General features: G+C 43.1%; 1 protein-coding gene across 1 annotated transcript in view; it reads left to right on the top strand.

Annotated features, from left to right (window-relative positions):
• Nucleotides 1–27421, top strand: part of LOC111238221 (solute carrier family 12 member 9-like) — a 58884-nt gene that overhangs the window by 15206 nt on the left and 16257 nt on the right. The window contains exons 7-9 of the mRNA XM_022767633.1: nucleotides 9906–10063; nucleotides 13317–13399; nucleotides 21110–21234. Coding sequence (XP_022623354.1) covers nucleotides 9906–10063; nucleotides 13317–13399; nucleotides 21110–21234 — 366 coding nt within the window. The remainder of the gene's footprint in view (nucleotides 1–9905; nucleotides 10064–13316; nucleotides 13400–21109; nucleotides 21235–27421) is intronic.

Raw genomic sequence — 27421 nt, 5'->3', positions numbered from 1 at the left:
TAATTATATTAATTTGAATCTGCTGGGCCTCCTTTTGTTGTGCTATCTCTGACATGCAGCCTTGTGAATGTGTGTGCAACCCCCCCCCCCCCCACACACACACACACACTCACACACACACACACACACACACACACACTCTGTGCATAATTCCTCTCACTTTCCCAGAAAAGTCACGTTTCGTCTCATCACTTTGCACTTGCTGTATTTCTGCTGTGTCACTCACACATTGTCTGTTTACATTCCCCTCACTGGATCTTTCAATCCTGTATTTGTTCACTATTTTACTCACTAACATCCTCCCTCCTGCTTTAACCCCTTCATGGCTGCAGGAGCTTCTCCTATTACAAATCACAAGCCTTTACCTCCTTTACCACCTGAGAGTCCAGTTCCAGTATTTTCTTTGCTCCTTTCCCTCCTTAAAAATCCCTGTGATCCTGATAGTGTTTCACGATGGGTCACAAACTATTGAGGTTGAGTTTGCAGTAGAAAATGTCTCTGAGTGGTGAATTACACAGCTCCCATCTTTCATACTTTATACAAAAAAAAACAATACCAGCAGCAAGAGGAAGCAGAACAAAGTAAAACACAACTAAGTTATAGGGGAACTGATGGGCAAAGACACACAAGTGCTTCGTTTTTCTTCCTGTGCAGCAGTTTGAAGTTTGAACTTAAAGTCACTTGGTGCAAAATTTGAAAACGTTTTTCCTTTGATATCCCACAGCGAAGGTATCATAAAAACACTTTGGTAGAAAGCAATTAATGACACCCCCCACACACACACACACACACACACACACACACACACACACACACGAGCGTGAGGGGCCGAGCAGGTAGTCGTAAGGACAAAGGTTTTAGAGTTTAAAAAAGAGCAACTGTAACTCCAACAGTATTAACTATAAAACTAACAGGAAAAGGAGAGTTAACATTACACAATTCACTGCATGTGTGTGTGTTACATATGGAAAACAAATTATATCAAAAATGCTAATTAACTGTGTTGGCTGTTTGAAGATTGTCTGCATGGAAAGCAACTGAACATTAACCCTAAATTAACCCTTTACAAACAGAAGCTTAAAACATTAATGCAGCCGCCAACAGCCCCAGGTTCTTTATGTCGACGGTTTATGGTAAATTAATTAATTGCAAATTTGTTGGTGAGTTTGATTACAATATCAACCAAAGCACATGTATGTTTTAGAGGGGTCTTATCTGAGGGGGAGGGGTTAATGGGAGCTCCAGAGAAAATCGGCAGCCTGAAGCCTCCTTAACTGGTTAAAGAAATAGTTCAACATTTATAGAAATACATACGCACGTCTTGCTAAGATGCAACAAGATAGTTGGCCCTCTGTACGCTAAATATGAAGGTATAGCCAGGGGACAGTTAGCTTAGCTTAGCATAACGGAGCACTTTGATTAGTGGTTTGTAGTGGTGCTGATTGGTAGATTTTCTTTGGGAGATAGCTAAGCTAACTTCCAGTCTTATACTAAACTAATCACCTAAGTGTGGAGGGTTCATTTTTACAATACATACATAAAATAAAGTAACTATATTTTCCAAAACCTCAAACTTTTCCTTTGCTCCAGCCGTTTACAGGAGAAACCGAAAATCTAAATAATGTGGTGGTTCAAAGGAAAATTAAACATGTTTTATTCTTTATTTTGTAGTCCATTAACTTTTTTTTTTCTTTTTTAGCTCTTCTAGTTTTAAGATTCAGGAAAACTTGTGTGTTATTATATTATATGCAAAGGCTGTCACTTCTCTATCGCTCCATCTTTTCCCCCCCGTCCTCAGTCTTTCCCTCCTTCCTTGTCCACACGGTCGCCAGTGGAAAGCAACAAGTGCAGAATCCCCTCGTCCTCACTCCTTCTTGTTCTCTGTCTTACCCTCATCCCTTTCTCCTGGCATCAACAACAGCATCTCATCTTCCCCCTCCTCTCGCCTTCCTCTCCCTGTCTATCATTCATCCATCCATCCACACAGCTGTTGCTCACTCCTTTTGTTATTCACCCACTATCTCTCCAATGCAGAGATCCCAGTCACTTCCACCCCCCTCTCTCCCTCTCTCTCTCTCTCTCTCTCTCTCTCTTATTTTTCACTGCTGTCCTGGTTTTCTTTTCTTTTCTTTTTTCTCTCCTTCACATTTGACAATGGTGGCAACGCCGGCCAAATCTTCAACAACATGTCCTGTCTGAATGAAAAGCTGCAGGGATTGGAGGAGGAGACACAGGGATGAAGAGCAACAGTCAGAGAAGAGAAAGGAAGGATTTAGGTCACAGAGAGGTTTAGATATTGGGCGTTTTATATAAAAAAAAAAGGCAGTTGTCCGTGAAAGATATTTCGTTGTAATTGGTGAACACCTCACCTGTTGTCTGTGGGAAGAACTGAACCTGAATTTTAATTGAACTTTCATGATCAAATTCCACACAAGCGTTGATGAGCAGAGAGCGTTAGTCATGAGCTGTAGTCTCTGTCGTCTGGAGTTTACTGTCCGTATGTTAGTGAGTAATTAAAGCCTCATTTAGATAATGATTCATTTACGGCTCAAAGAAATATTGACATTGGAAAACTAGGGCTGGATAAAAAAAATAAATAAATACATTTTCCAATTAATCACAGTTTTTATTTGAATGATGCAATATGAATTCATAAAATCCCAATATCTTTTCTGTATTTTCTCAATAAAACATCTGCAGTAAACGTTACCTGTAGTAAAAGGCTCACTCCGATCATCAAGTTATTACAACCTGCTCAAAAGTGGATGATAGCTGCTATATGAGCCACTGTGAGTCACAAGAGGCCTGTAAACTGTAAACTTTACAGGACTGTCGTGACTCAGGATGGTCAGCTGACTCTGACTGACTCTATCTCTCAGCGAATCTAGAGATCAGGGACGGACGGAAGAAAGACGTGAGGCTGTGGAAGTGACGTGAACAGTATGAGGCTTCTACTTTATTCGGTCTGTCCCTGCCGGGGAGCTAACGCTAGCTAACAGCTGTCTGTCGGGTTTTTAGGCAAGACACTTTCAAATAAACGTGAGTTTCAGTTTCAGTTTGTGCTCAAAGTGATCAAAATGAAATGAATCGATTCTGGACTGTATCAAAATCTGATCGAATCGGGAGATCGCTGCCGATATCTCCCCACAGCGTCAGTTTAGTAGCTCCCCGGGAGCTTTTGATCATATCACATGATAATCATCAGCAGGTCGAGTGGCTTTCCTCTACTTCTCTTCCATGGTGGCTTTAAAGTTGATCTTTTGATGATCATGTGATATGATTGAAACCTCAAGAAATGAACTTCGTGGTGAGATTTGCTCCCACGAAACTCTCCCAGCACGGCGGTGCACGTATTGTACGTCATTATAAAGTTCAACACTCCTCTGCTGTGTCGCGGAGCATCACATCACACTGACGCAGCTCTGCAGGTTATTGTAAGTCAACATAGTCACTGTTAAAACGTCCAGTTAGCAACTGCGACCACAGCTTGTGTGTGGACTGATCATTACATCAGCTGTGCTACGATCCCAAACAGGAAACAACTACCTCCATCAGGCTGAATGAATGAACGTTAAGTCTAATTATCAGGCTAGATTTGGGGAGCAAATGCGATTTAAAAAATAAAAATGCCGCTGGAGAGCTTATGTGCTGTGAAATAGGACAGTGACAGTAGGAATCCTGACGAGTGGATGCGAGCCAAGATGCCTCTGGTCTGTGTTGCCCTAACTGTTTCTCCATTATTTGTGATATCCACCCACACTCTCTCCCGCTCTCGTCTCTCCAACTTTTTAACTGTCGTCTCTGCTGCCTGGAATCATACGTCATTTAGAACTGAGTGCAGCTTGTAAGGAATCACTGTGAAAGGCAGCTTCGACAAACCAGTTGTTTTTGTTTTGTTGTAAAGAAGCCTGTGCAGACAAAAGCACTGAACCTCACTACATACTCTTACGTTTTAGCTCTGGATTTTTAAGTGTTTTGTTTTCTTACCGACAGAGCAGAACCAGGAAGTTCTGGGATTCACTGGAGATGTTGACTGTCCTGTGACCCTGTCTTCTAGATTTTATGCAACTAATTTGCAACAGTAATTAAGTTTTGAAGGAAACATAACACCAGCCAGATCACATTTTCTGTTAATACAATGAGGAGATATTGTTAATTAAGGTAAGATGGGGCGAGCTGATGGGCACATGGTTAGGGTGCGTACCACACGGGCTCCAACGCCTGAGCAGCGAGTCCCTGGTTGGATTCCCTTCTCTCTCCCTGTCTATCTCTTCTGTTTCTATAATGGCCAAATAAAAACTTAATGTATGGGCAAGTTGCAAATATGTTGATGCTGGATGCATCAGTAAAATGTGATTGACTTGCAGCACAGCATCCACTTTTTTATGGTTATATTTAGACTCTCACAGCACTTGGTTAAGGTTATGTCAATGGTTCTGGTTCGTTTTGATGCAGAAAAGCTTTTGAGTTTTGAGACACAACGAGTTTATTTACATTTAAACAAAAACCACGATCTTTCCCGAACCTTAACCGAAGTGCTTTTGTCGCCTCAACCTGACCACGAGACGAGATCTGCCGAAACCACCTCCCATCGACTCTGGTGCAATTCATAAACACATTTCCTCTGAACATGATCCTACCAGCGGTTACGCTCGTCACAACTGAGAAAACAATATATTAATATATAAAGGTAATTTCTAGGTGACGGGGTTGAGGACGGTACAGTGTGAGTGTGTGCTTTCCTGAAAACACAGCCGTCGATGTTGGTATCTCCTGAGTTACAAGCACCGAGGGCAAGTGCTGCAGTAATATAAACAAGTGGCTCGAAATTGGACGTTGGTGTAGAGAGCGACTGAATGGAGTGGCTGAAAATTGGAAATGGAGAGCGGCCGCTAAACGAGATGAGTATCAGGAAAAATTTGATAAACGTGCAGCGTACATGTGAAGTGTCGGGACAGAAGGAAGGTTGGAGACTGAGGGAGGGAGGGGGAGGAGGGGCAAAGAGAAGGAGGGTGTGTGTGTGTGTGTGTGTGTGTGTGTGCGTGCGCAAAGGGCTTGTTAGTTATTGATCCCATTTAATAATCCTTAACCACAGTCTTGTCCCCTGAGAGCACTTAACTCTCCCCCTCCCTCCCTCCCTCTCTCTGACTCTCACAACCCCTCTCCGCCTCCCTTTTTCCTCCCTGCTTGCTTCCTCTCCCTCTGCTGCTTCTTCATGCGTCTGTATCTCCTCCTCACTCCTTGTGCACCGCGGCTACACTCTGGAAGCACCTGCAAGGTCAAGGTGGTGTGAGGGCTAAAGACCATCACTAAATCCCAGCAGTAAAAGGTGTAGTTGCGCGCTGGTGCATTTGTTGCTATGGAGTCGATGCAGTCGTCTCTAAGAGGCCGGAGCTCGATCAGAGCACAGCGGGGCCAGAGACAGGCGGTAAAGGCAACACGGGTCCATTGTGAATTGAGCTCCTCATGTTCAGGCTGTTTCTGTTACTGTCTTTGTTTTTCCAACAAGAATGGTTGAAACTTTCATCTGCACGATTTTCAGCTGAGGTGTTGCCTTTGTAATGTTGATGAGTTTGATTCTGTTGGTCACATAATAATAATAATAATAATAATAATAATAATAACATCATGGGCTCTTAAAGGGGCAGTCCACTAATTTTACACATACAAGTTCTGTTTCTTCGTCATGAGAAATACTACTCAACTAGGAATAAAAAAATCACAGGACGTCTCGGAGCAGCCGGGAGCTCAGCTGTCTTTTTTCTCTGACAACTTAAGATCCAGACGTCTGAGGACTACGATCCTTCATCCGCTTAAAAGGTGTAAAAGGTTTAACTTTAAAAATGTGGCTGAAAACTGGGGAAAAAAAGTTGCTTTTGACGCTTTGGACAAACAACCACAAAGCTGGTACATGCACAAAGAGGATGTGACGTCATTGACAGGCGACCGCATGAAGTACAACATTAAAATCATATATATATATACATATAATATATGTTTTTAGACGTTTTAATGTGGAAAAAAAGGTTAAATAACTGTTGATAAAGACATTATTGATGAGAGCACCAGTGCGCAGCTCAACAGGAAACACCAAACATATAGAGATTTCAGGGGGGAGCTATTTGCAGACATGAGCTTTTATCTAAAAACACCAGAACTGTATCTGCTCATCCCTGTTGACAAACACAGAGAGAGCAGCGACCACAGGAAGAGGCAGCAACAATAAATGCCGTCCTTATAATATTGATGGGGAGAGTCATAAGAGGGCTTAACCTTTGCTTTCTACAGGGCGTCACAGTATTGACTCACAGGACCGCGTCCATATTGCAGGGACACAAATGGTCACATAATGGTGAGATGAGCAAAACATTGATGTTAGCCATAAGCCAGAGCCATCTCCGTAACTAGCTCTGATCTCACTCGAGTGTTTATTGGACATTTTGAAGCCTTTTTCTTCAGGATCATTAAACCAGATGATCCTGAATCGTTAAGTCAGTCCTGATGAGGAGTGACCTCGACCTCCGTGAGCCGAGGCGACCAGAGATCCTCCGCAGCCGCGTAAACTCTGGTTGTGATGGCAATGTTTATACTGACGTTGTAACCTACACAAACACACACACACACACACACAGTCCTGGTGTCAGCACTTCATTTTTCATCCCATTTGAAATATCGCAGATAATTAATCCATAATGTTCGACCAAAGCGCGAGTGAATTATGAAAAGCACAAACACATGAAATGATGGATTAAAAGATGAATACGCATGAATACACAAATGAGGGCATGAATAAAAATGGTAAACAAATGAGGCGGAGGATGGAGCTGGCCGGGAGGAGCGAGAACAATCAGCCCAACAATCTCTGCGGGCTCCTTTTAGTCGTTTAGCTTTGTTTCCTCCTCTTCTCTAAACGAGCTCTTTTAATCTGTCACTCGCTCCCCCACGCTTTGTTCCCCTCTTTATTTGGATGGCAGAGCTCATTTCAGCTGGATGATCTGATCAATAATTACTATCCAAAAACACACACACACACACACACACACACACACACACACACACAGTCACTTATAAGCAGTACTCCCTTGGTAATTAATACACAGCTTCAGAAGAAACACAAAATTATAAAACACAGACATGTTGTTGTTCTTTCTGTTATGACCCAACACATGGACAACCTCCTCTCTCTCTCTCTCTCTCTCGCTCTCTCTCCCTTTCTCACACACACACACACACACACACACACGCCCACACACACATCATTTGTCATAGCTGTCACCCAGTTTGCATTGGCTTTGTTTTTGAGAGCCGGTTTGGAAATGTCAAGCTTTTTCAGATTTATTTTGCTCCTGCTGCACGTCAGAGAAATTAATAATCAGCCCATAAGTTCTGACCCACATCATCACTCACCTCTCTCTCTCTCTCACACGCACACACACACACACACACACACACACACACACACACTCTTTAATTTCTCATTATGCTTCACCGTATTTTTTCTTTTTGTGTGTTTGTTTTTGCGGGATTCTCCTTTTTTTTGTGAAACAAACACCGAGATGAAGCTTCATGCATGTGCTCGTGTATCAGACTATTGCAATGAATATATGAGAGACTCCGTGGAGCAGTCATTCATAAACTTTTCACTGCAGTGCTCATATCACACACACACAAGCTCACTCACACACACACACACACACACACACGTGTCAAATAAACAAAGTAGTTGGCATTTCCTAATTTCGAGGGTAATGTTAACTTCTCCACAGAACCTTTGTTTAGTTGATTTGTGGCAGTGCAAAAGCCTGTGTGAATGTGTGTGTGTGTGTGTGTGTGTGTGTGTGTGTGTGTGTGTGTGTGTGCGTGTGCGCTGCCTCCCTCTCGGGCTCCATGTGAAATAATAGTGTGCTCAGATCTTTGGATGGAGTGAACAATACTTAATAGGGCCATGATAATAAGTATTAAAATCACTGGACCTGAAAGAAAACGTGATGAGACTCTTAATTACAAGAGAGAGAGAGAGAGAGAGAGAGAGGGAGAGAGAGAGGGAGAGAGAGAGGGAACGCTGCTACAAGTAGAAATAAAATGAAAAGGGGAGGACTGAGACAAAAACTAGAAGAAAAAAACCCTGAATGGGTTTTAAAAACATCATGATGAAGGGTTGAAGGTGATGAGGGAGGGGAATAGATGGATTGGATGTGTGTGCGTGTTGTGGGCGTGTGTGTGTGTGTGTGCGCGTGCGTGTGTGTACTTGGAAACACAAAGAGAGATTGAGTTGGATCAGGAGAGGGGAAGATAGAAATACTTTGCACTCTAATTCTCCTCTCTCTAGCTGTGTTGTATTGAAAAGAGGTGGGGGGCAGGTCGTAATCATGCACACCCTGCTGTGGGTTTTGTACTCGCTGATCTCTCTGTCTCTACGTCGACTGCAGCATCTCTTACACACACACACACACACACACACACACACATGCACACACTCAGTGGTGTGAGCCTCTTATTCCAGGATCTTATGATTAGGCACCCCTTGAGTGATCGTCACCTCCTCCTCAATCTTTTTCATTGAATATCGGCACGTTTCGTCCCCCCACAACAAATGAGTTTGAAATGACACACGACCATCTGAACAACTTGATTTTGATTTCTAGATATCAACGTTATAAAATGATAAACAGTCACACACACACAGTCTTTTTCACGCCTCAGAGCTGTCGGCTTTATGTAGTTGCTGCAGGCTTTCGGGTTGTCTGTCCGTCCGTCCGTCCGTCCCTTTTCTCGTGAACACGATATCTCAGTAAGGCCTTCAGGGAACTTCGTCAACTTTGGCACAAACGTTCATCTAGACTCAAGGAAGAGCTGATTTTAATTTGGAGGTCAAAGGTCAAAGTCACTGTGACCATAACTCATAAATTCATACACTAATTATGACACAATTTAACTGAACTGTCTAACAGGGAAAAATGAAGTGATGACGTTTTGCATCCAAAGGTCAACTTCACTGTGACATCACAATGTTCTGCGAAAAATATTCTGGCTATTATTCCATGCTGTAACTTGGGAAGAAGAGATTGTGACCATATTTCCTGCAACTTGTCAATAAAGATGGACGTAGCCTCTGTGACGTCACGCAGCAAGAGTGGTTTTGAAGGTCAGAGTGAGCTGCTCTGCTGTCGCCATCTTGGCAGTACCTGATTCCACCGAAATCCCGGCTAATCCAAAAGTGTGCAAAGAGGTGGAGCCGAGACTCCGGCGCATGCATGGTTTGTGGCAATCATGCGCTCCCTCACCTGTCACTCAAAGCGGCACACCCTCAATTATACAGAGCTTTAATTTAAACAGGTGAGTTAGATAAAAATTCACCCCCGCACCGTCGTCATGAAGGAGGAAATTAGCTCTAGAGACCAAAACTATGGCCACGTCTATGGGGATTGACTCACTGTTGGAGCCAGACTCTAGTGGCCACCTGAAGAACTGCAGTTTGTGGCACTTCATTTTTCAGCCTTGGATGTTGCTGCATGATACAACAGCGAGGCAGTAATTCTAGTCTCCATTTGTATTTATATTTATTATGTAAAGTAATTGAAATGTCAAGGTTGTCCAAATCAAGGTCTCCACACTGGCCTTTTCAGTATCACACAGACTTCATTAGCAGATGGAGTGGACCCAGACAGTTTCTTTTTGCATATCTGCCAACATATATCTTTGATCGGCCAGTATCTGCTAATAATCCTGTCCCTCTCTCTCTCTACTGTAATTTATGTAATGACATTAAAGATGCATAAAGGGGGAAAAAAATGAATGGCTTTCTTTTTACTTGGTCTGTTTTAAAGGTCAGAAGCAAAACTGTGGCGCCCTAATTCATGATTATTTACGTACTGTGTTGAATTCTGTTCTCCAAACCCGTACAGGGTCCTGCTTCAGAGGGACTACAGTTTCCTGAGGGATATTAACATCTGGCACCCCTTTGTGACCATCGGGGTTTATTCCTCCACGCTCTCCGCTGCCATGAGCAACCTCATCGGAGCCTCGCGCATCCTCTACGCCCTGGCCAGGGACGACCTGTTCGGTAGGTAACACGACAGATACCTGCAGGGGAGAAGTGGGATATCTGGGAGAAACAGGCAGATGGACTGTATACATGCTAAATATTAGGAAGAAGTGACATGCTTTTCTCTTGACGACATTGATTTTAAAGTTCTGTGACCCATCTTAACTTTAGAGAGAGAGACAGGAAAAAGTCAAGGAGAGAGAGAGAGAGAGAGAGAGAGAGGGGATGACATGCAGCAAAGGGCCATGGGTCGGACTCAAACCCGTTGCTGCAGCGGTTAGGACTAAACCCATGTGGTACCAGCTGAGCCACTGAGGCGCCCCCTCTAACGCTTGTTCCTGAGTCAGTAAACACATGGAATCGCCATCATGGCTGACTGCGTAGCGAGCGCAAAGTTGGCACGACCCACAGACTCACCAGTGCCGTATTTATGGGAAATTGTCCAGGTTCACATCATGAGAAATACATTTAACTACCTGTCGGTACAGGAAGTTCTACATAGGAACTAAAGGTGTGATGACTGACTCTGATGTTTCTGACTTCCTGAAACTCACCAGCAAGAGCAGGTGATAATAATGAGGCTGAATGCGTCTCGTTGAACGTCTCGTTCGTGCTGCCGAGTGCAACGCCATGAGTGTGATGTAAAGTGTCGAGACTACAAAGACACGCTGAACCCTAACGGACGCCTGTGCTGAGCAACAAAAGTATTGATCACCGATCACTTTGCCTTTAAAGTTCAAACGCAAAGACGTCGTCGTCGTCTTTCCAATATCAAGTGAACGCAGCATTCGTGTGATTTCCATCTCGCCGTGTGAATCCACGCTGCCTGCTGCTTCGTCATTATTAATGACTGTGAGCAACTTCCTTACCCCATCCTCTGCTCCTTTGTTAAGTCTATTGCAAATTGATTTGGCCCGTTTCTGTCTCTCTCTGTGTGTGTGTGTGTGTGTGTGTGTGTGTGTGTGTGTGTGTGTGTCAGGGGAGATAAATGGCTGTATTAGTGCGAGTTCCTCTGTGGAGTGATCAGACGGAGCAGAGGCAGATGACACTAGTTCAGCTGCCTGTCACCAACAGCCAAAGGGTTAACTTCAATTAGATTAATCTGTTTAATTAAGAGTCAGTGACTGCGGAACCATAAACGTGTAATGCTCTTGTAGGGGGGGGGGGGGGGGGGGTTGGCCGTATGAACTCACTTTGTATGTGCATAAATGTGTGTGTGTGTGTGTGTGTGTGTGTGTGTGTGTGTGTGTGTGTTCTTCTTGTTGTCATTCATGCATGCTACTCACTGCTTAACCTTGCCACTGTCCTATGCAAACTGACTGATGGATGCATTAATTTTCCAACACACACACACACACACACACACACACTCACACACAAATACACACGTCCCACGTATCTTCCACTTCTTTTGTTTCTATAACTCGCTAATCTCCAGCTCCTTCACCTCTGTCCTGCCTTCCTCCTCCACCCTCTCCATCACTCACTCTTCTCCTCTCAGCCGCATTGATTTAACTTTAAAGTCTCACAGATTTAATTCCAATCCTTTATCTGCTGTGAAATTTAGTCATAAGCGCTGATTCCGCCTCCGCCACCCTTCACCTCCCTCCTCCTCCTCCTCACCTCCAGTCTCCCTACTTTTGAGTCTCTCTTCTTCTTTTTTTGTCTCATCTTCTTGTGTCTCTGTGACTGGCTCTGTTTTTCAGTCTTGTAACCTCGTCATCTTCGTCGTGAGATGAAATGTCATATATATATATATATGGAGGGAAAAGAACGGAGAGGCTGTATGTAAATAAATTGTCTTCCGGTATAATAGACAGCGCTATAAGGTATCAAATAAAGTGAAGGGTTACCTCGGTTTGTCGCGCTCTCTGTCTCGCCCACACATCGGCTGCGTTTTCTCTCTCACTCTCTCTCTCCAGACCAGACAGGCAGCTAATTACATACTTTTTGTTTAAATGTCAGTAACATTACAAGTCGCCATCGCTCGTTCGAAATCTGCTCTGATCTGTGAACGGTAACACCGTCGCCGCTCCGAGGTCTGTTGTCAGAACTTGTGCAGTCTGTAGAGATACAAATCATACTGGCCTCTGGGTCCTGGGTTCAGCTTTGATTGATTTTGACATGACACACGGATCTTAACACTACAAAACCCATGAGCCTCAGCTGCTGTATTTAATCTGTAAACAAAACACAGCAGGACAGTTGCTGAATTATCTCCCACCTGTTGTCCTAACCGTCCAATGAGGACGCAGCCCTGAATGAATTAAATGAATGCAAAGGTCAGGCTCAGGTGTCTCTCAGTTGAGCTGAAACCGATGTTTTTTATTTCACAAACAAGCTGTAAAGATGTTTATGAAAACTTCACCTGCTCCTTTTTGCATGAGTGCTTCAAGTTTGATCTTTTGCAGGTGTCTGAAGATTTTCACCTTTTTTTTCTCTTTCTTTAAGAGCACCTGCATTTGTTTGTTGACTCCATTCCAAGATTTACCCATGAAGCAGTGTCTTTGGATAAAGCTGTTCTGAACACCCACTCAGGGTTTTTATAATAAAACCCAGTCCTCACTTACCATTAAAAAAATATGGAATACAGGCAGTAAACAAGGTGCAAAATGCCTCGCCAAATGTCAGTGAGTAAAACGTGTTTGTCCAGCTTGAAATAACAGAAGTTTCTTTCAGGGTTTTATTTATTAGATTTTTCTCTGAGCGTTGAAACTTCAGACCATCATGACATCATTCAGTAAAGAGGAAACTTTGCACGCCAAGATCTGCTTTTCATTTGATAAGTGAACACATAAATGTTTGGTGGAGGCTTGTGGGAAGCAGAGTGTCAGAAATCATCAGGAATAGCAGTGAGGAGGAGGTGTGAGCTTGTGTAAGCATCGACAACAGGCGTCCTCTTTGAGTGACGATCGACAAGGAATGTCCTGCTGCCGTTTCACTTACTCCACACCTACATTTGTTGTCCAAAACGGTGCAGTATTTTCCAGTGCCAGGAGAAATGCCTGTTGACATTTAGTCTAGAAAAGTAGTGGAAGAATTTCTCCAGTTAACCAAAGGTTGGTCATTCATTGCATTCTTTCTTTGATTAAACCTTTCTGTCCACGTATGCATCCAGGATTTCACTGATGTGGGTTTTCTTGAAGGTCACTGCTGATATTTTTATTCGGACGCTGCAGCTGGAGAACACTCAGGGTTATTTTCATGCCAACAATTCCCTACAACTTGAAGGATTTGTTGTTTTCGCCAACATCTCTTTTCATCCCTATAGGTAAGGTGCTGTCTCCGGCTAAGAAGACGTCCCAAAGTGGTAACCCCTGGGTCTCTGTGCTCATCTCCTGGTTCCTTGTGCAGGTTAGTGGCGATAAACAAATGCAGGATGGTGGAGAAGATAGTCAAGAAAGACCATTTGATTTTGCCAGTTAAGGCTTCAGATCAAACAACAGTATTGGCAGAAGATTGAATTAGAGTTATTTTGATCTGATGTGGTGTAGAAGAAGAAAGAAAAGGGACAGAAAATGTAAGTATTTTTAATTAAAATGTCATCTGAGGAGAACAAGAACATAGAAATTACATTTTTTCTTCTGGGACTTATTGTGTCCCTTCAAATCGTCAAAATTTCAGCCCATTTTTCCGTGAAGCATTTTCTAGCTTCCTTTATTAAATTAAAATACCAAAATGAAAAAAAGTTTCATTCACTCATTTGTTGTGCGATCAATGGGTCCCAAAATATAGAGCTTCAAGAACACGGATACAACACTGGCCTTGGACTTCTTTTGACCATTTCAGTGAAATAGATCATTCAGGGATAGATTCCTGCTGATCTACGGGAATAATGAAGCTCAGCACAAAAGGATGGAAGAAACGCTTCAAACAAGCTGCTGCTATTCCTGGATGATAAATACAAGGTTGGCGAGGGAGTGGAACAAAATCGGCCCAAGCACCTGTTTGTATTGTGAAGTCTTGTCACTGGAACTTTCCTCAGGCGGGAAGATCAGAAAAGGCCTCCCGTGTAACTGGAGAGGATTCTTCCTTCAAACAGAACTGACGTCTCCGTTTCCTGTGACTCCTCCGTTTGCATCCGTTCAAACCTGTCATACTCTTCTTTCATTTTGTCCATTTGAATTGAACAAATACTGCTCGAAGTCATTCATTTTGTTGACTAATGCGTTTCAAAAGAAAGCTCTCCGGGACCGCTGAAGTCTCTGGGTTTAATGGTGTTCACTGAGTTTCCCAGAAAAGTAAGAATAATATAATATAACAGTTTAGTGTTTTTTTTTTTTTTGCTACCAGACAACTTACAAAAGGGAAAGGTTTGCATCTTTTCACCTCTCAGTTAATTACTTTCATTTTTTGTTCTTTTGGCCACGAGATTTAAAATTATACAGGTCAAAAGGAGAGTCGCACATAAGGACAGTATTGTGGAAGCGATGGGAAGTCAGTAGATGGTTGGGTTACTGTGTGTGTTAGCTCCAGCTAAAAGTCAAGCAGCTGCAGTTTAGTGAGTAATAAATATTGAGAATGGGATGAAATAGAGGCATGAGATTAGTGATACTAATAAAAACAAGACTGAATAACCCTTTGCACTGTCAGAGTTCAGGTTTAAGTCAAAACGACTCCCAAATTTCTGGAAAGTTGTTGCTAGGGATGGGTACGACTCGAGTGCTCGTTGTTGCCGTCATTATAACGTCATTATTCGAGTAGCGTTTCACTACTCGTGCACCTGCGCACGTGTTGTTTTTGGCTACTTTAGTTCAACAACAAGGTCGCGTTACGTGCACCACGGCGGCCGTGACTCGGGGAAAGTGATGTCGGGAAATGCGACGACAATAACGTGCAGTTCAAGATATGTGGCGTTAAACTTGCATATCACGTTCTCCGGCGGTCGAACAGTCGGCTTGTGCTCGTGTTTCCAGTCGGACACAGACGTCCCGTATTTTGTTGTTTTACGTAAAAGAAAAATAGATATAGATAAATATAATATAATATAATATAGCCCTGAACTGATTAGAATTTGGTGGTCAAAGGTCAAAGGTCAAGGTGACCCCAGCAAAACAAGCTCTTGACCATGACTCACAACTTCACACACCAATTACGACATAATTTAACACAAATTTCTAATAGGATAAAATGATGCGGTGATGATATTTCATATTCGACAGGTCAAAGGTCAACTTCACTGTGACGTCACAGTGTTATTGTGAGTTATTCAACGCTGCGACTTAGGAACAGAAGGGGAGGTTGTGGCCATATTTCCTGCAACATGGCCGAGAGGCAACAGTGCGCCTGTAGTGTTTTCTTCTCTTCTGTTGTGTCTGGTAAGTGGAGGAGAGAAGACGTCAATATTTTCTAAGCAGAAAGAAGTGGCAGGGGTGAGGTGGGTGAGGAGAGAGAGACAGAGAGGAGAGAGGAGGAGGATCTGAGGAGCAAATAGGCCTGACTATCCCATCATTATCAGAGGTGAGTGTTAAAGGCTGAATGGCTTGTCATTATTTGCACTCTTTTCTCCCTCTCTCTCGCTCTTTGTCCCTCTCTCGTCGTCTCCTCCTCATCCCTCTCCACTCTCCAGGAGTGGAGGAGGAGCAATTAGATGGAAATCGTTAGCTGCGCCGCCGCCGCCATCAGAGATTATTGACTCTCTCATCCTCTTTCTCTCTGCCTCTTCCTCTGCCATTTCAAATGACTCACTGATGACAAAAGTCTGATTGTAATCTCGCCTCGAACACTCACTCTGCAGGATGAAAAGGAAGGGGGGGGCGGGGGGGGCAAGGCTTTCTTTTATTGGACTTTTGAGTAAAGGGAAAATAGGCATGCTCCAAGAACAAGGAGAGGTGAAAAACAGAATAAGTTAAACAGATGTTTGAAGTGGATCGGCCTGGATACTGCAGGTGAGGTGAAGGTAAACAGCCCCGCACAAATTAAAGCGATAGAAAAGACAGACGTGGCATTGTGAGTACACAGTTATCTTCAGTCCCTCCAAGGATTTGCAATATTGCGATTCCAAGAATTAATTCAAGTTCAGCCAATACCCACAGTGTTTGCAAATAATTTCAAATCCCTGCGAACTTTTCTGCAAAATCTATCTGACTGTCGTAATCGCTGCAGCTCTCTGTACAAAAACAATCCAATTCAGCCAAAGTCAAAAGCCTCAATCTTTACAAACAAAAGTCCCTGTGAGGCTGAAGTCACGTTGAACACCGAGATGGGAAGTGAATGTCATCAAAAACAGAATTACCTTGCAAAGCGCTTTTAACTCGATGCAAAATGTGTGTATGGCAGCGCTGTAATCCATCCATCCATTCATCCATCTTGGTCGCCATGGCAAGAAGCTAAGCAGAGTGTTCCTGTCCTTCGCCACTTCCTTCAGCGCTTCCTGGGAGACGCGGAGGCGTTCCCAGCCCAGATGAGATATGTAGTCCGTCCGGCGTGTTCTGAGTCCACCTTGTAATCTCCTTCTTTTGGGTTGGTTGTTCCCTTGATCTCATTCTTTTCGTCCATTACTCAAAGGTCTTGACCGCAGGTGAGGACTGGAATGTAGATCGACTGTTAAATCAGGAGTTCCTCACAATCCAGTAACTCACCTGCGTTCCCGCTGATGCAGCACCGATCTGCCTATTGATCTCACACTCGAGATCACTTTCCCAGGCAGAGTGCCACGGCTTCAGATTTTGAGGTGTTGACTCTCATCTCCGCAGCGTCACACTCCACTGGAAACTGCCTGCGCTCTTAAGATCACAGTCTGATGAATTCATCAGAGCAACATGAAGCTCTGCAGTCATTTGTGGAAAAACTGTCAAAGAAGAAGTGATGTCGTGCTGAGCCAGGAAACTTAGTCTTTACAAGGTGTGACTGAATATCCATGGAGGGGGACTGTTAATGTGCTTTGTGGGATTTTGAAGTTCCCTTTACTATAAAGATTAAAAATAAAAAAGTCCTAAAGTCACAAAGGTTGTTTTTTCCACAAAGCTCGCTAATGAGCTGCTTACAAGCTGTGGCGTGACACCGCAGCGAGAAAGCGGTTTGTTTGCTTCTTGTGGGTCTACACCCGTTGCTATGGTGGAAACGGTATCCACGCAACTTGTTTCCCAGTGTTACGTCACATTACATTAACTCATTTGGCAAATGCTTTTAACCGAAGCAACAACAGATAGAGAGGGACGCCCCCCTTGTTCCACCATCGGGGAACCACGGACGAGAACGGTCTGGACTGCGAGCGCCTTGTGTGTGCGCGGGCGGCGATGCCAGGCGACGTTCTCTTGGAGAAGCCAAGTGGCCGAGAAGGAGCGTAAGCCTGTATGATCGAATTCAGGTAGACGGTGCAGACCTAGGGTCAGTGACTTCAGTTTGATTTTTACGCCAGTGTCGGTTGATGAGCTACTGAAGCTTGTTCAGCTCTGCGGCTAGCTAACAGCCCAGGCTATCAGTTACTGGATGCCCATGTTCAGGCCCATTCCTTAGGCTGAACATTTACATTCACTGGATCTTATTACTCTTCATAATGAAAAAGTTCTTTTACAGCTGACTTTCTGTGTTTTATATCTACTGCAGTTTGTTCCAGCATAAGAAACAAAACAGAAAAAACATCACAATATTTCAGCTAACTTTTATTTAAAAGTGTCATGTTGGGCCACAGTCAAAAACCTGTTCATTAGCTACTGTAAGCACTGTCCGGTTCTTACCTGTAACCCCAAGACATTTCTGGAAAAGCATCAGCTCTGTAGCCCGGAGCATTACTCAGCCGCTTCCACTCGATTCTTTTTATTTAATAAAAGTGTCTGTGTGAGCCACAGCGAGCCCACTTATTTCAGAGAAATTTATGCACACTGCTTTCCAGTAAAAAGTCTTTCAAAGCGCCACACAAAAGCATATCCAGGAGAGACACACACACACACACACACACACACACACACACACACACACTGCGCTATGACAGCAGTTGTCCATGCTGGCCTGTTTCTGAGTTAATGGCTAATTAATGCTCTGGTAGAGCCGGCTCCCAGGGGAGCGCTGGAGAGACACCCACTGACTTTGACTGCCAAAGGTCAGAGATGCTCTCTTACCCACTTTCTCTTTTTCCACTCGTCTTTCTTCCTCTCTCCTCCCCTCCCTCCATCTCCTCTTTTTCCCGCTCTCTCCCCTCCTCCGTCCTCATTGCCCCCCCTGGTTCGTCTCATGTCATTTTCCCTCTCGTCGTGAACGCCTGTCAATAGTGTGACATCATTAATCTCAATTCCCCATCATTACCTTCCCTCCTCTCTCTCTCTCTCTCTCTCTCTCTCTCCCCTTAAGCTTACTTCTGCCTCACGGTCACGGATTTAGTGATCACAGAGTTGCTGCTTTCTCCATTACATAAATACCAGTGATTCGCCCTTGAGCTGAAGAAAACCTGCCCCAACTCCAGTGGCGTTTTCTCAGCGGCCAATCATAAAACACATAATAATTGGAGAGAAAGTCGACTCCACTCTGGGTTTGTTCCGAGGTACAATACAGTAGTTACCACTTTGTTCTGTGCAATCAGTCTCAACGGCTCGCACACGGATAGAGAGAGAGAGAGAGAGAGCACATCTGATGATGATGAAATATCCACAAAGTGTTTTAGTCAGTACAGAGGAGCTAACGACGGCCTGCGCTTGAAAGTGTGTTGATGCACTTTTTCTTTCCTCCACCAAAGCAGGGAGGGGTGGTACGTGCGGATTGGAGATGATTTCCATTTTTATAACTTGAAAGTGTTCAGAATTCAGGGCAGAGGTGGTTGGTGACGGATGTAATTTATACACTGACTCAATAGTTAAAGCAGCTCTTTTATGATGGGCACAGCTGATCACGTGCGGATGGAAACAGTGCACATATTCCAGTGTTACTGTGTAGTTTCTGTTGTCGGCTTTTCATGTTTGTTTACGTTTCAGAATCTTTGATATCAGTTATTTCCAAGTCGAATACATCGGAGCTTAAAATACTGCTGTGAATTGTGTCGGTAAGAAAATGATAAATAAGAAAACTTTTGGTACAAATGTTCACCTGGACTCGGGGATGAACTGATTTGATTTTTGGTGGTTAAAGGTCAAAGGTTAAAGGTCACGGTGACCTCATAAAATATGGTTTTGGCCTCGTGAACACAGTATACGCAGTTATGACAGTCTGAGTGGTGGCGGCGTGGAACTGCGACGTGGTGTCACTCGTAATGACAAACCCGGGAGGATTATCACTTCATTTTGCAGCTTTATGCAACTGAACTCTTTTAACATTTTTTTTTTTTGCGATCCAATCTGCAACTTCACAGTTTCGGTTCAGTCTCAGAGCTCTCATCAGCATCATTATCAGCGTCAGAGCAGACAGGAAAAACCCCAATAAACCCACTGTATGCTACCTGCTCAAAACCACACAGCAGGTTAGCAACATTAGCAACTAGCTGGTTTAGCGTTTAGCATCTAAAGCAGCTACAGAGCCAGATATTTCCCTCAGGATCTGACACACACCAAACCAGAGCGAACAGGTTCATGTGGCTCTGTGTCTGTCTGATGTGTTAATTGGCAAAAGTTCGCCAAAACGACTCTATAAAGTGATGATGATACTGTATATTCATGTTGTGATTACACTTTATTATGTAGCTTTAAAAAAATTCATTCAATGTTGGCACAAATAGTTGTGGCTTCCTACATTATAAATGTGATGGTAATTGTGGTAATTTTACCAGGATGTAATGCAGTTGCAGAGGTGAAAGCTCTTACTGCTTTCACATCCGTGTGCAGCTCGCGGCGAGTTAGACGCAGCCGTGTTCACACACATTCTGTCATCAGAGAACATGGCATGGAGCAGCACTTATAATGGGGTCATCATTTTCCTCCTCCATTAGAAGTCACCTAGTACTCCTGAGTCTGGTAGGAAGGGTGAATCTCACACGTTAATGTGCTGTCAGGATTATTAGATGAACGACCCTCCTAATCAGGCACTGGAAATTCTGAATGTCGCTCGACCGGGCCGTGTTGACACATGGCTGCTGTAGCTAACCGCCGCCGAGACATCTTAATTAAACCTGAACGTTAGCCTCGACCGGCGCGGGAGCCGGGGGACCTCGCACGGTCCTTCGAGGGTCGCCACTGGAAAATGTCGAACAGTTTAATTTTAAAAGTGTCTCGCTCCCTAGATGTTTGCTAAATCAATCTTTGATGTCACCTCCCAGCCACAGTGCAGACAGATAATCATATCTAACAGCAAAACTTTCATGAGGTTTCTTGGGACCAAAGTCGACTTAAGCTCAATTATCTTGGGAACCTAGACTTTAAAAAAGAAATGGTGGAACCTCTGGCCTTGATAACAACGTCCTTAAAGGCCCCATGTGAAGAATTTTAGTGATTTTATTGTTTGATTTAGATTTTCCTGCAGTGGTCAGGTGTGGTATCTGATGAGACCTGGGTAACAGTCCCCTCCACTCACAAATGTGTTTCGCTTATCGTCACTTCACGGTGACGTTTGTTTCATCTGCTGAAGAAGGGAAATGGCTCCGGAGAGTGATGATGTGTGACATCACAACTAGTCTGCGGCCAATCACGGTCCAGGATGCAACTTACATGTGTCTGACGTGAAAACTGGAAACCTGCAGCACACGGACACGGAGAATTGACTTTTCAGTGCAGGAACAGACGTTTTGTGTTTTTTAAACATCTGAAATGAAAAATATTTGCATCATCATAAATTCTGGATCTTCGTACGAAAAGGAGTCGACGTCATTTTAAGTTTTTTTTCTTGTGGAAGAAACCACACACCACACAGCTGCTTATAAATCAGATTTTTTAATCACCTTGTTTTCTCCTAAAAATGAACATGAACATGCGCATCACGTCGTCCGCTTCATCCTTTAGAGGTGCGTTTTTGGCTGTGAAAAGTAGTTGGGTGCTGGAAAAGGTCATAAAAAAAGGCATTAAAATGCACCATTCAGTCAGACTTTGGAATGATTTTTTGCTGTGAATGCTAATTTTTTTATTTCTGTTTTTCTCTTTTTTCCCCCCCTTTCCTTTTTTTTTCTTTTTCTCCCTCCCTCTTTTTGTTTTTGTTCTGTCTCTCCAGCTGGTGCTGTTCTCAGGGAAGCTCAACACCATCGCCAGCATTGTGACCATTTTCTTCCTGTTGGTGTATGCTGCTGTGGACTTGGCCTGCCTCGCTTTGGAATGGGCCTCTGCACCTAATTTCAGGTATACACACACACACACACACACACACACACACACACACACACCCTGCCATGTGACTTTGTGTAGCACTCTTTCCTCACTAAACTCCCTCCCTTGTTTATTTCCTACCTGTGCTGTTGTTTATGTATGCGTGTAAGGACATAGTTGTTTGCCAGCTGGATGCTGCCATGGCGACAGTGTACTAATTAAGACATAAAACTGGCCACTCCTTATAGCCCCATATTGGACAGGGACCGACAGTAAAACCATGAGTGCGAGTGTGTGTTTGTTTTCGTGTTTTTGTGTGGGCGCAGCCTGAACTGGATGTTCGAGTATCATTGTGTGGAGATGCTCACAGATTTAAATTTACAGTGTGTGTGTGTGTGTGTGTGTGTGTGTGTGTGTGTGTGTGTGTGTGTGTGTGTGTGTGTGTGTGTGCATCGGTGTGTAGTTTGTTCTCCTTGGACACTTGCAATGATCCTGATTTATAAAAGCTCCCTGAAGCCGTTCTTACACAACAGTAACAGAACACAGGTACAGAGTTCTGTGTTCGATTCACTCTGCAACACTTTTATGAGCTATTCCATATTTTCTGTGTGAAATGTCGACAGTGTCACACAGAAAATACGTTGTCGTCTGAAATCTGCACTATCTTTAATTTACAAAAGTACATCTCCAAATCCAATAAACCTGTATTGTTTTTTTTCTTTCTAAAGACGTACCGCCCATTGATTGAATTCCTCCACTGGCTGTGAAATACATTTCAAACATGATAACTGCTTTCTGTTTTTATTTGTTATGGAGGAGAGAAACTGTTTAAACGGCCCGCATCACTTTATTGTTATGACAGATTGCCTTCAGCGCTGCGGCTGCTGTTACACATCGCTCTGCAGTGATAGCTGAAAATGAGTCGTAAGACATGTGAGAACATTTGCACATTTCCACATCAAGGGCACATCGGTCAAGTCAGCAGCAAACGGTGTAAACATCCTGTTCGGCTGGAAACTAAAGAGGCCGAGAAGTTTCCTTTTTTTGATATCGATTCCCGGCACAGTGGGATTTATTGAACTGTTGCGCTGCTGAATATCTGGTCGGATGATGTAAGCGCATTAAACTGATAGTTCCATATTGGAGCCGCACGCTCCACTTGTAGTCTTGTCTTCCTCTAATATGAGGATTGAATACTTCACTTAGGGCGTTGACACACCTGACTCACCTGTAAGATGATGCTATTCGACAAGAGCCGCTTCCTTTACTTCATAGTGAATGTGAGCATTTACACTGAACAGCTATATACAGACACACATCTCACACAGAGATACTTCTGGCTCCAGTCCACTTGTCTCATTTCAGGGCAGGTCGCTAATGCAGTCATATATATAAAAGAAAACAATCACAGTGATGTTTTTCATCTGGGACTCACGACTCAGGCTTTTCTAGTGCTCATAAAACTGCAGTACAACTGTATGGTGAAAGTATTTCTATAGATTTAGGAGGAATGGAAACTATCCACCTGTTTTGTTTTTTAAATCAGTGGTTCTCGAACTGTGTCACGTCAAAGACCTTTAAACTGACGCACCTTAGACCGCAGACCCCCATCTGATGAGATTTACATATGGATGGAGTTATAGTGAGAACAAATTAGACAGTGCATTCAGGAAGTGTTCACACCTCACTTCAGTCTACACTCAATCCTCCATAATGACAAAGTGAAAACAGAATTTTAGAAATTTACTAAAAAGGAAAAACTGAAATATCATATTGACATAAGTATTCAGCCCCTTACATCTAGACAGGTGTGTGTCCAATCAGCTGAATTGACCACAGGTGGACTCCAATCAAGGGTTAGAAACTAAAATGATGAAGAGAAATGGGAGGAACCTGAGCTACATTTCAAGCGTCTGAATACTTCTGTCAATGTCAGTGTCCTAATACTCTGTTTTCACTCTGTCATTACTGGCTGTTGATTGTCGATTGATGAGGAAAAAATGAGTTTTGAAATTATTTTAGCAGCTGCAACATAACAAAATGTTAAAAAAAAGAGGGTCTGAACACTTTGTGAATCCACTGTATTTAATTTAAAGTTTAAACTTATTTTCTGTTGTCTGCTTCTAATCTGCTGTATATTTACATTTCAGAAGTAAACAGACAAATGGTTTAAAGAGCCTCAGTGAAACCTTGTGTCTGTGACAGCAGTTTGTAACATGTGGGTGTCATGTGACTGAATTTAGACATGATTATGAAAATGCTCAAGTGAGACACAGAAATCAAACTATGCTGTTTGTGTGACGAACAGTATTTCATGCTGTTTTGTTTGATCTACTGCGTTCACTTTTCATTGATCAGCTCCACAGTTTCCCACAAATAAGCTGCACTCGAAGGGGGCCGAACAATTAATCGAAATATTACCCAAATTTCAATATGGCCGAGTGCAATATCCAAATTGCTGGAGCTCCGGTTCGTTCATAAAGTTCAGATGTGTCAGAGTGAACCATTATAAATGAAGCATTGTGTTGCTAACAGAGATGCCCCGGCCTACAAATCACATTCTCCAGACGGGAGGGGAACAGACCGCAGCGAAAAATCACATCATCATCGTTTTTTTATATCAATATGCAAAAATGACCATTCCCACTAAAATCATGATTCATCGCAATATGTGTCAAAATAATCCTTTTTTGTTTTTGTTAACATATAGTTCAATGTCCCACCCACCAGTATATTGAGTGAATTTGCTGCCTGATTAGATTTTGACCCACTTTAACAATGCATAATGAAATTCAGCTGGTCTCTCTGAGCTGAGACTTTCTGTGGAAGCCGTAAGAAAAGCTTCTTCTCAAGTGTATTTTTCACCTCTGGGAAATAATAAATAGTTAATCCATCTGAATATGCAATTATTCACCTGCCGAAACTGTTACTTCTGCCCTCAGATTTGTGCATACACTGATTTTTGAGAATCTAACGCACCTAAAACCAAAAACATTATAATGAGATTTTTCTTTTTTGTTTGTTGCATTATCTCGGCTGTATTTCTGTATCATTTCACATTTGTATGAGTATTGAAATGCATCGGTCTCAGCCGCCACAAGAGTGCACTGTCAGCACCNCACCCCCCTGGCCAGGGGCCCAGGGGCCCCCGGAGCTGATAAGGCGGGCTTGTTGTCTGGCCAGCTGCCTGCTTTGGGCCTCCTCTCCTCTTCCCCTGAGCTGTTAATTCTCTTATTTCATTGTTGCTGTGTCACTGGGCAAATTTTAATGCCAGTTGTTTTTGTGTTTATTGGTTTTTCTGTTTGTTTGGGTTTTTTTTTTTTTTTTTTTTTTTTGGTTTTTTTTTTCCCCGGGCCTTTTTTTTTTTNGTTCTTTTTCGCCCGTGCTCTTTGCTTCTTTCACTTCGCTCTCTGTCTGGCTCTCTCCCACGTCTCTTTCCAGGCGAAAAGAATTAAAAGCCATTTAGCGCCGTCTCTCCCCCTGAGAACTGCTCTGTAATTAGCATAACTAATTTAGCAGAAATATTTCCCTTTCCCTTAAATTTGCTGTTGTGTAGGGGAGGGAGGGATTGAAATTATGATGTAGCGGAAAAGATGTCTGCTTGTTAAGAGTGTGTGTGTTTGTGTGAGTGTGTGTGTGTGTGTGTGTGTGTGTGTGTGTGTTTGCGCAGAGAGTATACAACAGGAGAGTGCAATGCAATTTAGAGACTGAGTGTGTGTGTGTGTGTGTGTGTGTGAGATCTAAGTCACGCTGGGTGATTTTTTTTTCTGTCTGTGTGTGTGTGTGTGCTTGGTTGTGAGTGTTTTCCTTGTTTGTAGTTTTATCTGTGTGTGTGTGTGTGTGTGTGTGTGTGAGAGAGGAGGCTTGTGTTGGCTGCAGCTTTATCAGCGGTGGCTCCAGCTGTGTGGAGTGTTCCTCAGGGGTTGCTGTGTATCCTGCTGCTGATGCTGCATGGGCACTGGCTACTTGAACTTGTGGCTTAAATACGCATGAACACACACACGCACACAAACACACACACACACACACACATACACACACACACATACATACACTCAGTATCACAGGGTCACTGGCCAGGATTCAGGACACAACTGAGTGCTCCACAGTGATGCCAGAGGATGTTTGTGGAAAGTGTGGAACTCAGTCACATCCAGGCGATGACCTTCAGTCAGACTGAGAGCAACAACAACAACAACAACAACAACAACTAATGGACACCTTAGACCGCAGACCCCCATCTGATGAGATTTACATATGGATGGAGTTATAGTGAGAACAAATTAGACAGTGCATTCAGGAAGTGTTCACACCTCACTTCAGTCTACACTCAATCCTCCATAATGACAAAGTGAAAACAGAATTTTAGAAATTTACTAAAAAGGACAAACTGAAATATCATATTGACATAAGTATTCAGCCCCTTACATCTAGACAGGTGTGTGTCCAATCAGCTGAATTGACCACAGGTGGACTCCAATCAAGGGTTAGAAACAAAAATGATGAAGAGAAATGGGAGGAACCTGAGCTACATTTCAAGCGTCTGAATACTTCTGTCAATGTCAGTGTCCTAATACTCTGTTTTCACTTTGTCATTACTGGCTGTTGATTGTTGATTGATGAGGAAAAAATGAGTTTTGAAATTATTTTAGCAGCTGCAACATAACAAAATGTTAAAAAAAGAGGGTCTGAACACTTTGTGAATCCACTGTATTTAATTTAAAGTTTAAACTTATTTTCTGTTGTCTGCTTCTAATCTGCTGTATATTTACATTTCAGAAGTAAACAGACAAATGGTTTAAAGAGCCTCAGTGAAACCTTGTGTCTGTGACAGCAGTTTGTAACATGTGGGTGTCATGTGACTGAATTTAGACATGATTATGAAAATGCTCAAGTGANAAAAAAAGAGGGTCTGAACACTTTGTGAATCCACTGTATTTAATTTAAAGTTTAAACTTATTTTCTGTTGTCTGCTTCTAATCTGCTGTATATTTACATTTCAGAAGTAAACAGACAAATGGTTTAAAGAGCCTCAGTGAAACCTTGTGTCTGTGACAGCAGTTTGTAACATGTGGGTGTCATGTGACTGAATTTAGACATGATTATGAAAATGCTCAAGTGAGACACAGAAATCAAACTATGCTGTTTGTGTGACGAACAGTATTTCATGCTGTTTTGTTTGATCTACTGCGTTCACTTTTCATTGATCAGCTCCACAGTTTCCCACAAATAAGCTGCACTCGAAGGGGGCCGAACAATTAATCGAAATATTACCCAAATTTCAATATGGCCGAGTGCAATATCCAAATTGCTGGAGCTCCGGTTCGTTCATAAAGTTCAGATGTGTCAGAGTGAACCATTATAAATGAAGCATTGTGTTGCTAACAGAGATGCCCCGGCCTACAAATCACATTCTCCAGACGGGAGGGGAACAGACCGCAGCGAAAAATCACATCATCATCGTTTTTTTATATCAATATGCAAAAATGACCATTCCCACTAAAATCATGATTCATCGCAATATGTGTCAAAATAATCCTTTTTTGTTTTTGTTAACATATAGTTCAATGTCCCACCCACCAGTATATTGAGTGAATTTGCTGCCTGATTAGATTTTGACCCACTTTAACAATGCATAATGAAATTCAGCTGGTCTCTCTGAGCTGAGACTTTCTGTGGAAGCCGTAAGAAAAGCTTCTTCTCAAGTGTATTTTTCACCTCTGGGAAATAATAAATAGTTAATCCATCTGAATATGCAATTATTCACCTGCCGAAACTGTTACTTCTGCCCTCAGATTTGTGCATACACTGATTTTTGAGAATCTAACGCACCTAAAACCAAAAACATTATAATGAGATTTTTCTTTTTTGTTTGTTGCATTATCTCGGCTGTATTTCTGTATCATTTCACATTTGTATGAGTATTGAAATGCATCGGTCTCAGCCGCCACAAGAGTGCACTGTCAGCACCAGAACACAGAGTTGCACTCCAGTCAGGAGTCGGCCGTGGAAGGGAGAGTGTGACAGAGTAAATAACTTCCTGTGAAGCCCGCTCTCGCTGCCCGGCGTTTCCTCTGGTGCCTTCCATGTACAGTTGCTGCGTGCTATCTGCTCACGCCTCGTTATCGCTGTGTGACCGCTGGCAAAGGCTACAGGACACAAAGTTAGCCGCTAAACTTTTCTCCTACCGTCGACCCCACCCCCACCCCCCCCCCACACC

This window comes from Seriola dumerili, unplaced genomic scaffold (genome assembly GCF_002260705.1).
Source record: "Seriola dumerili isolate Sdu_G_001 unplaced genomic scaffold, Sdu_1.0 BDQW01001240.1, whole genome shotgun sequence".
NCBI classification, from domain to species: Eukaryota; Metazoa; Chordata; class Actinopteri; order Carangiformes; family Carangidae; genus Seriola; species Seriola dumerili.
The sequence above is the reverse complement of the archived record's forward strand: the minus strand, read 5'-3'. Positions and strand labels throughout refer to the sequence as shown.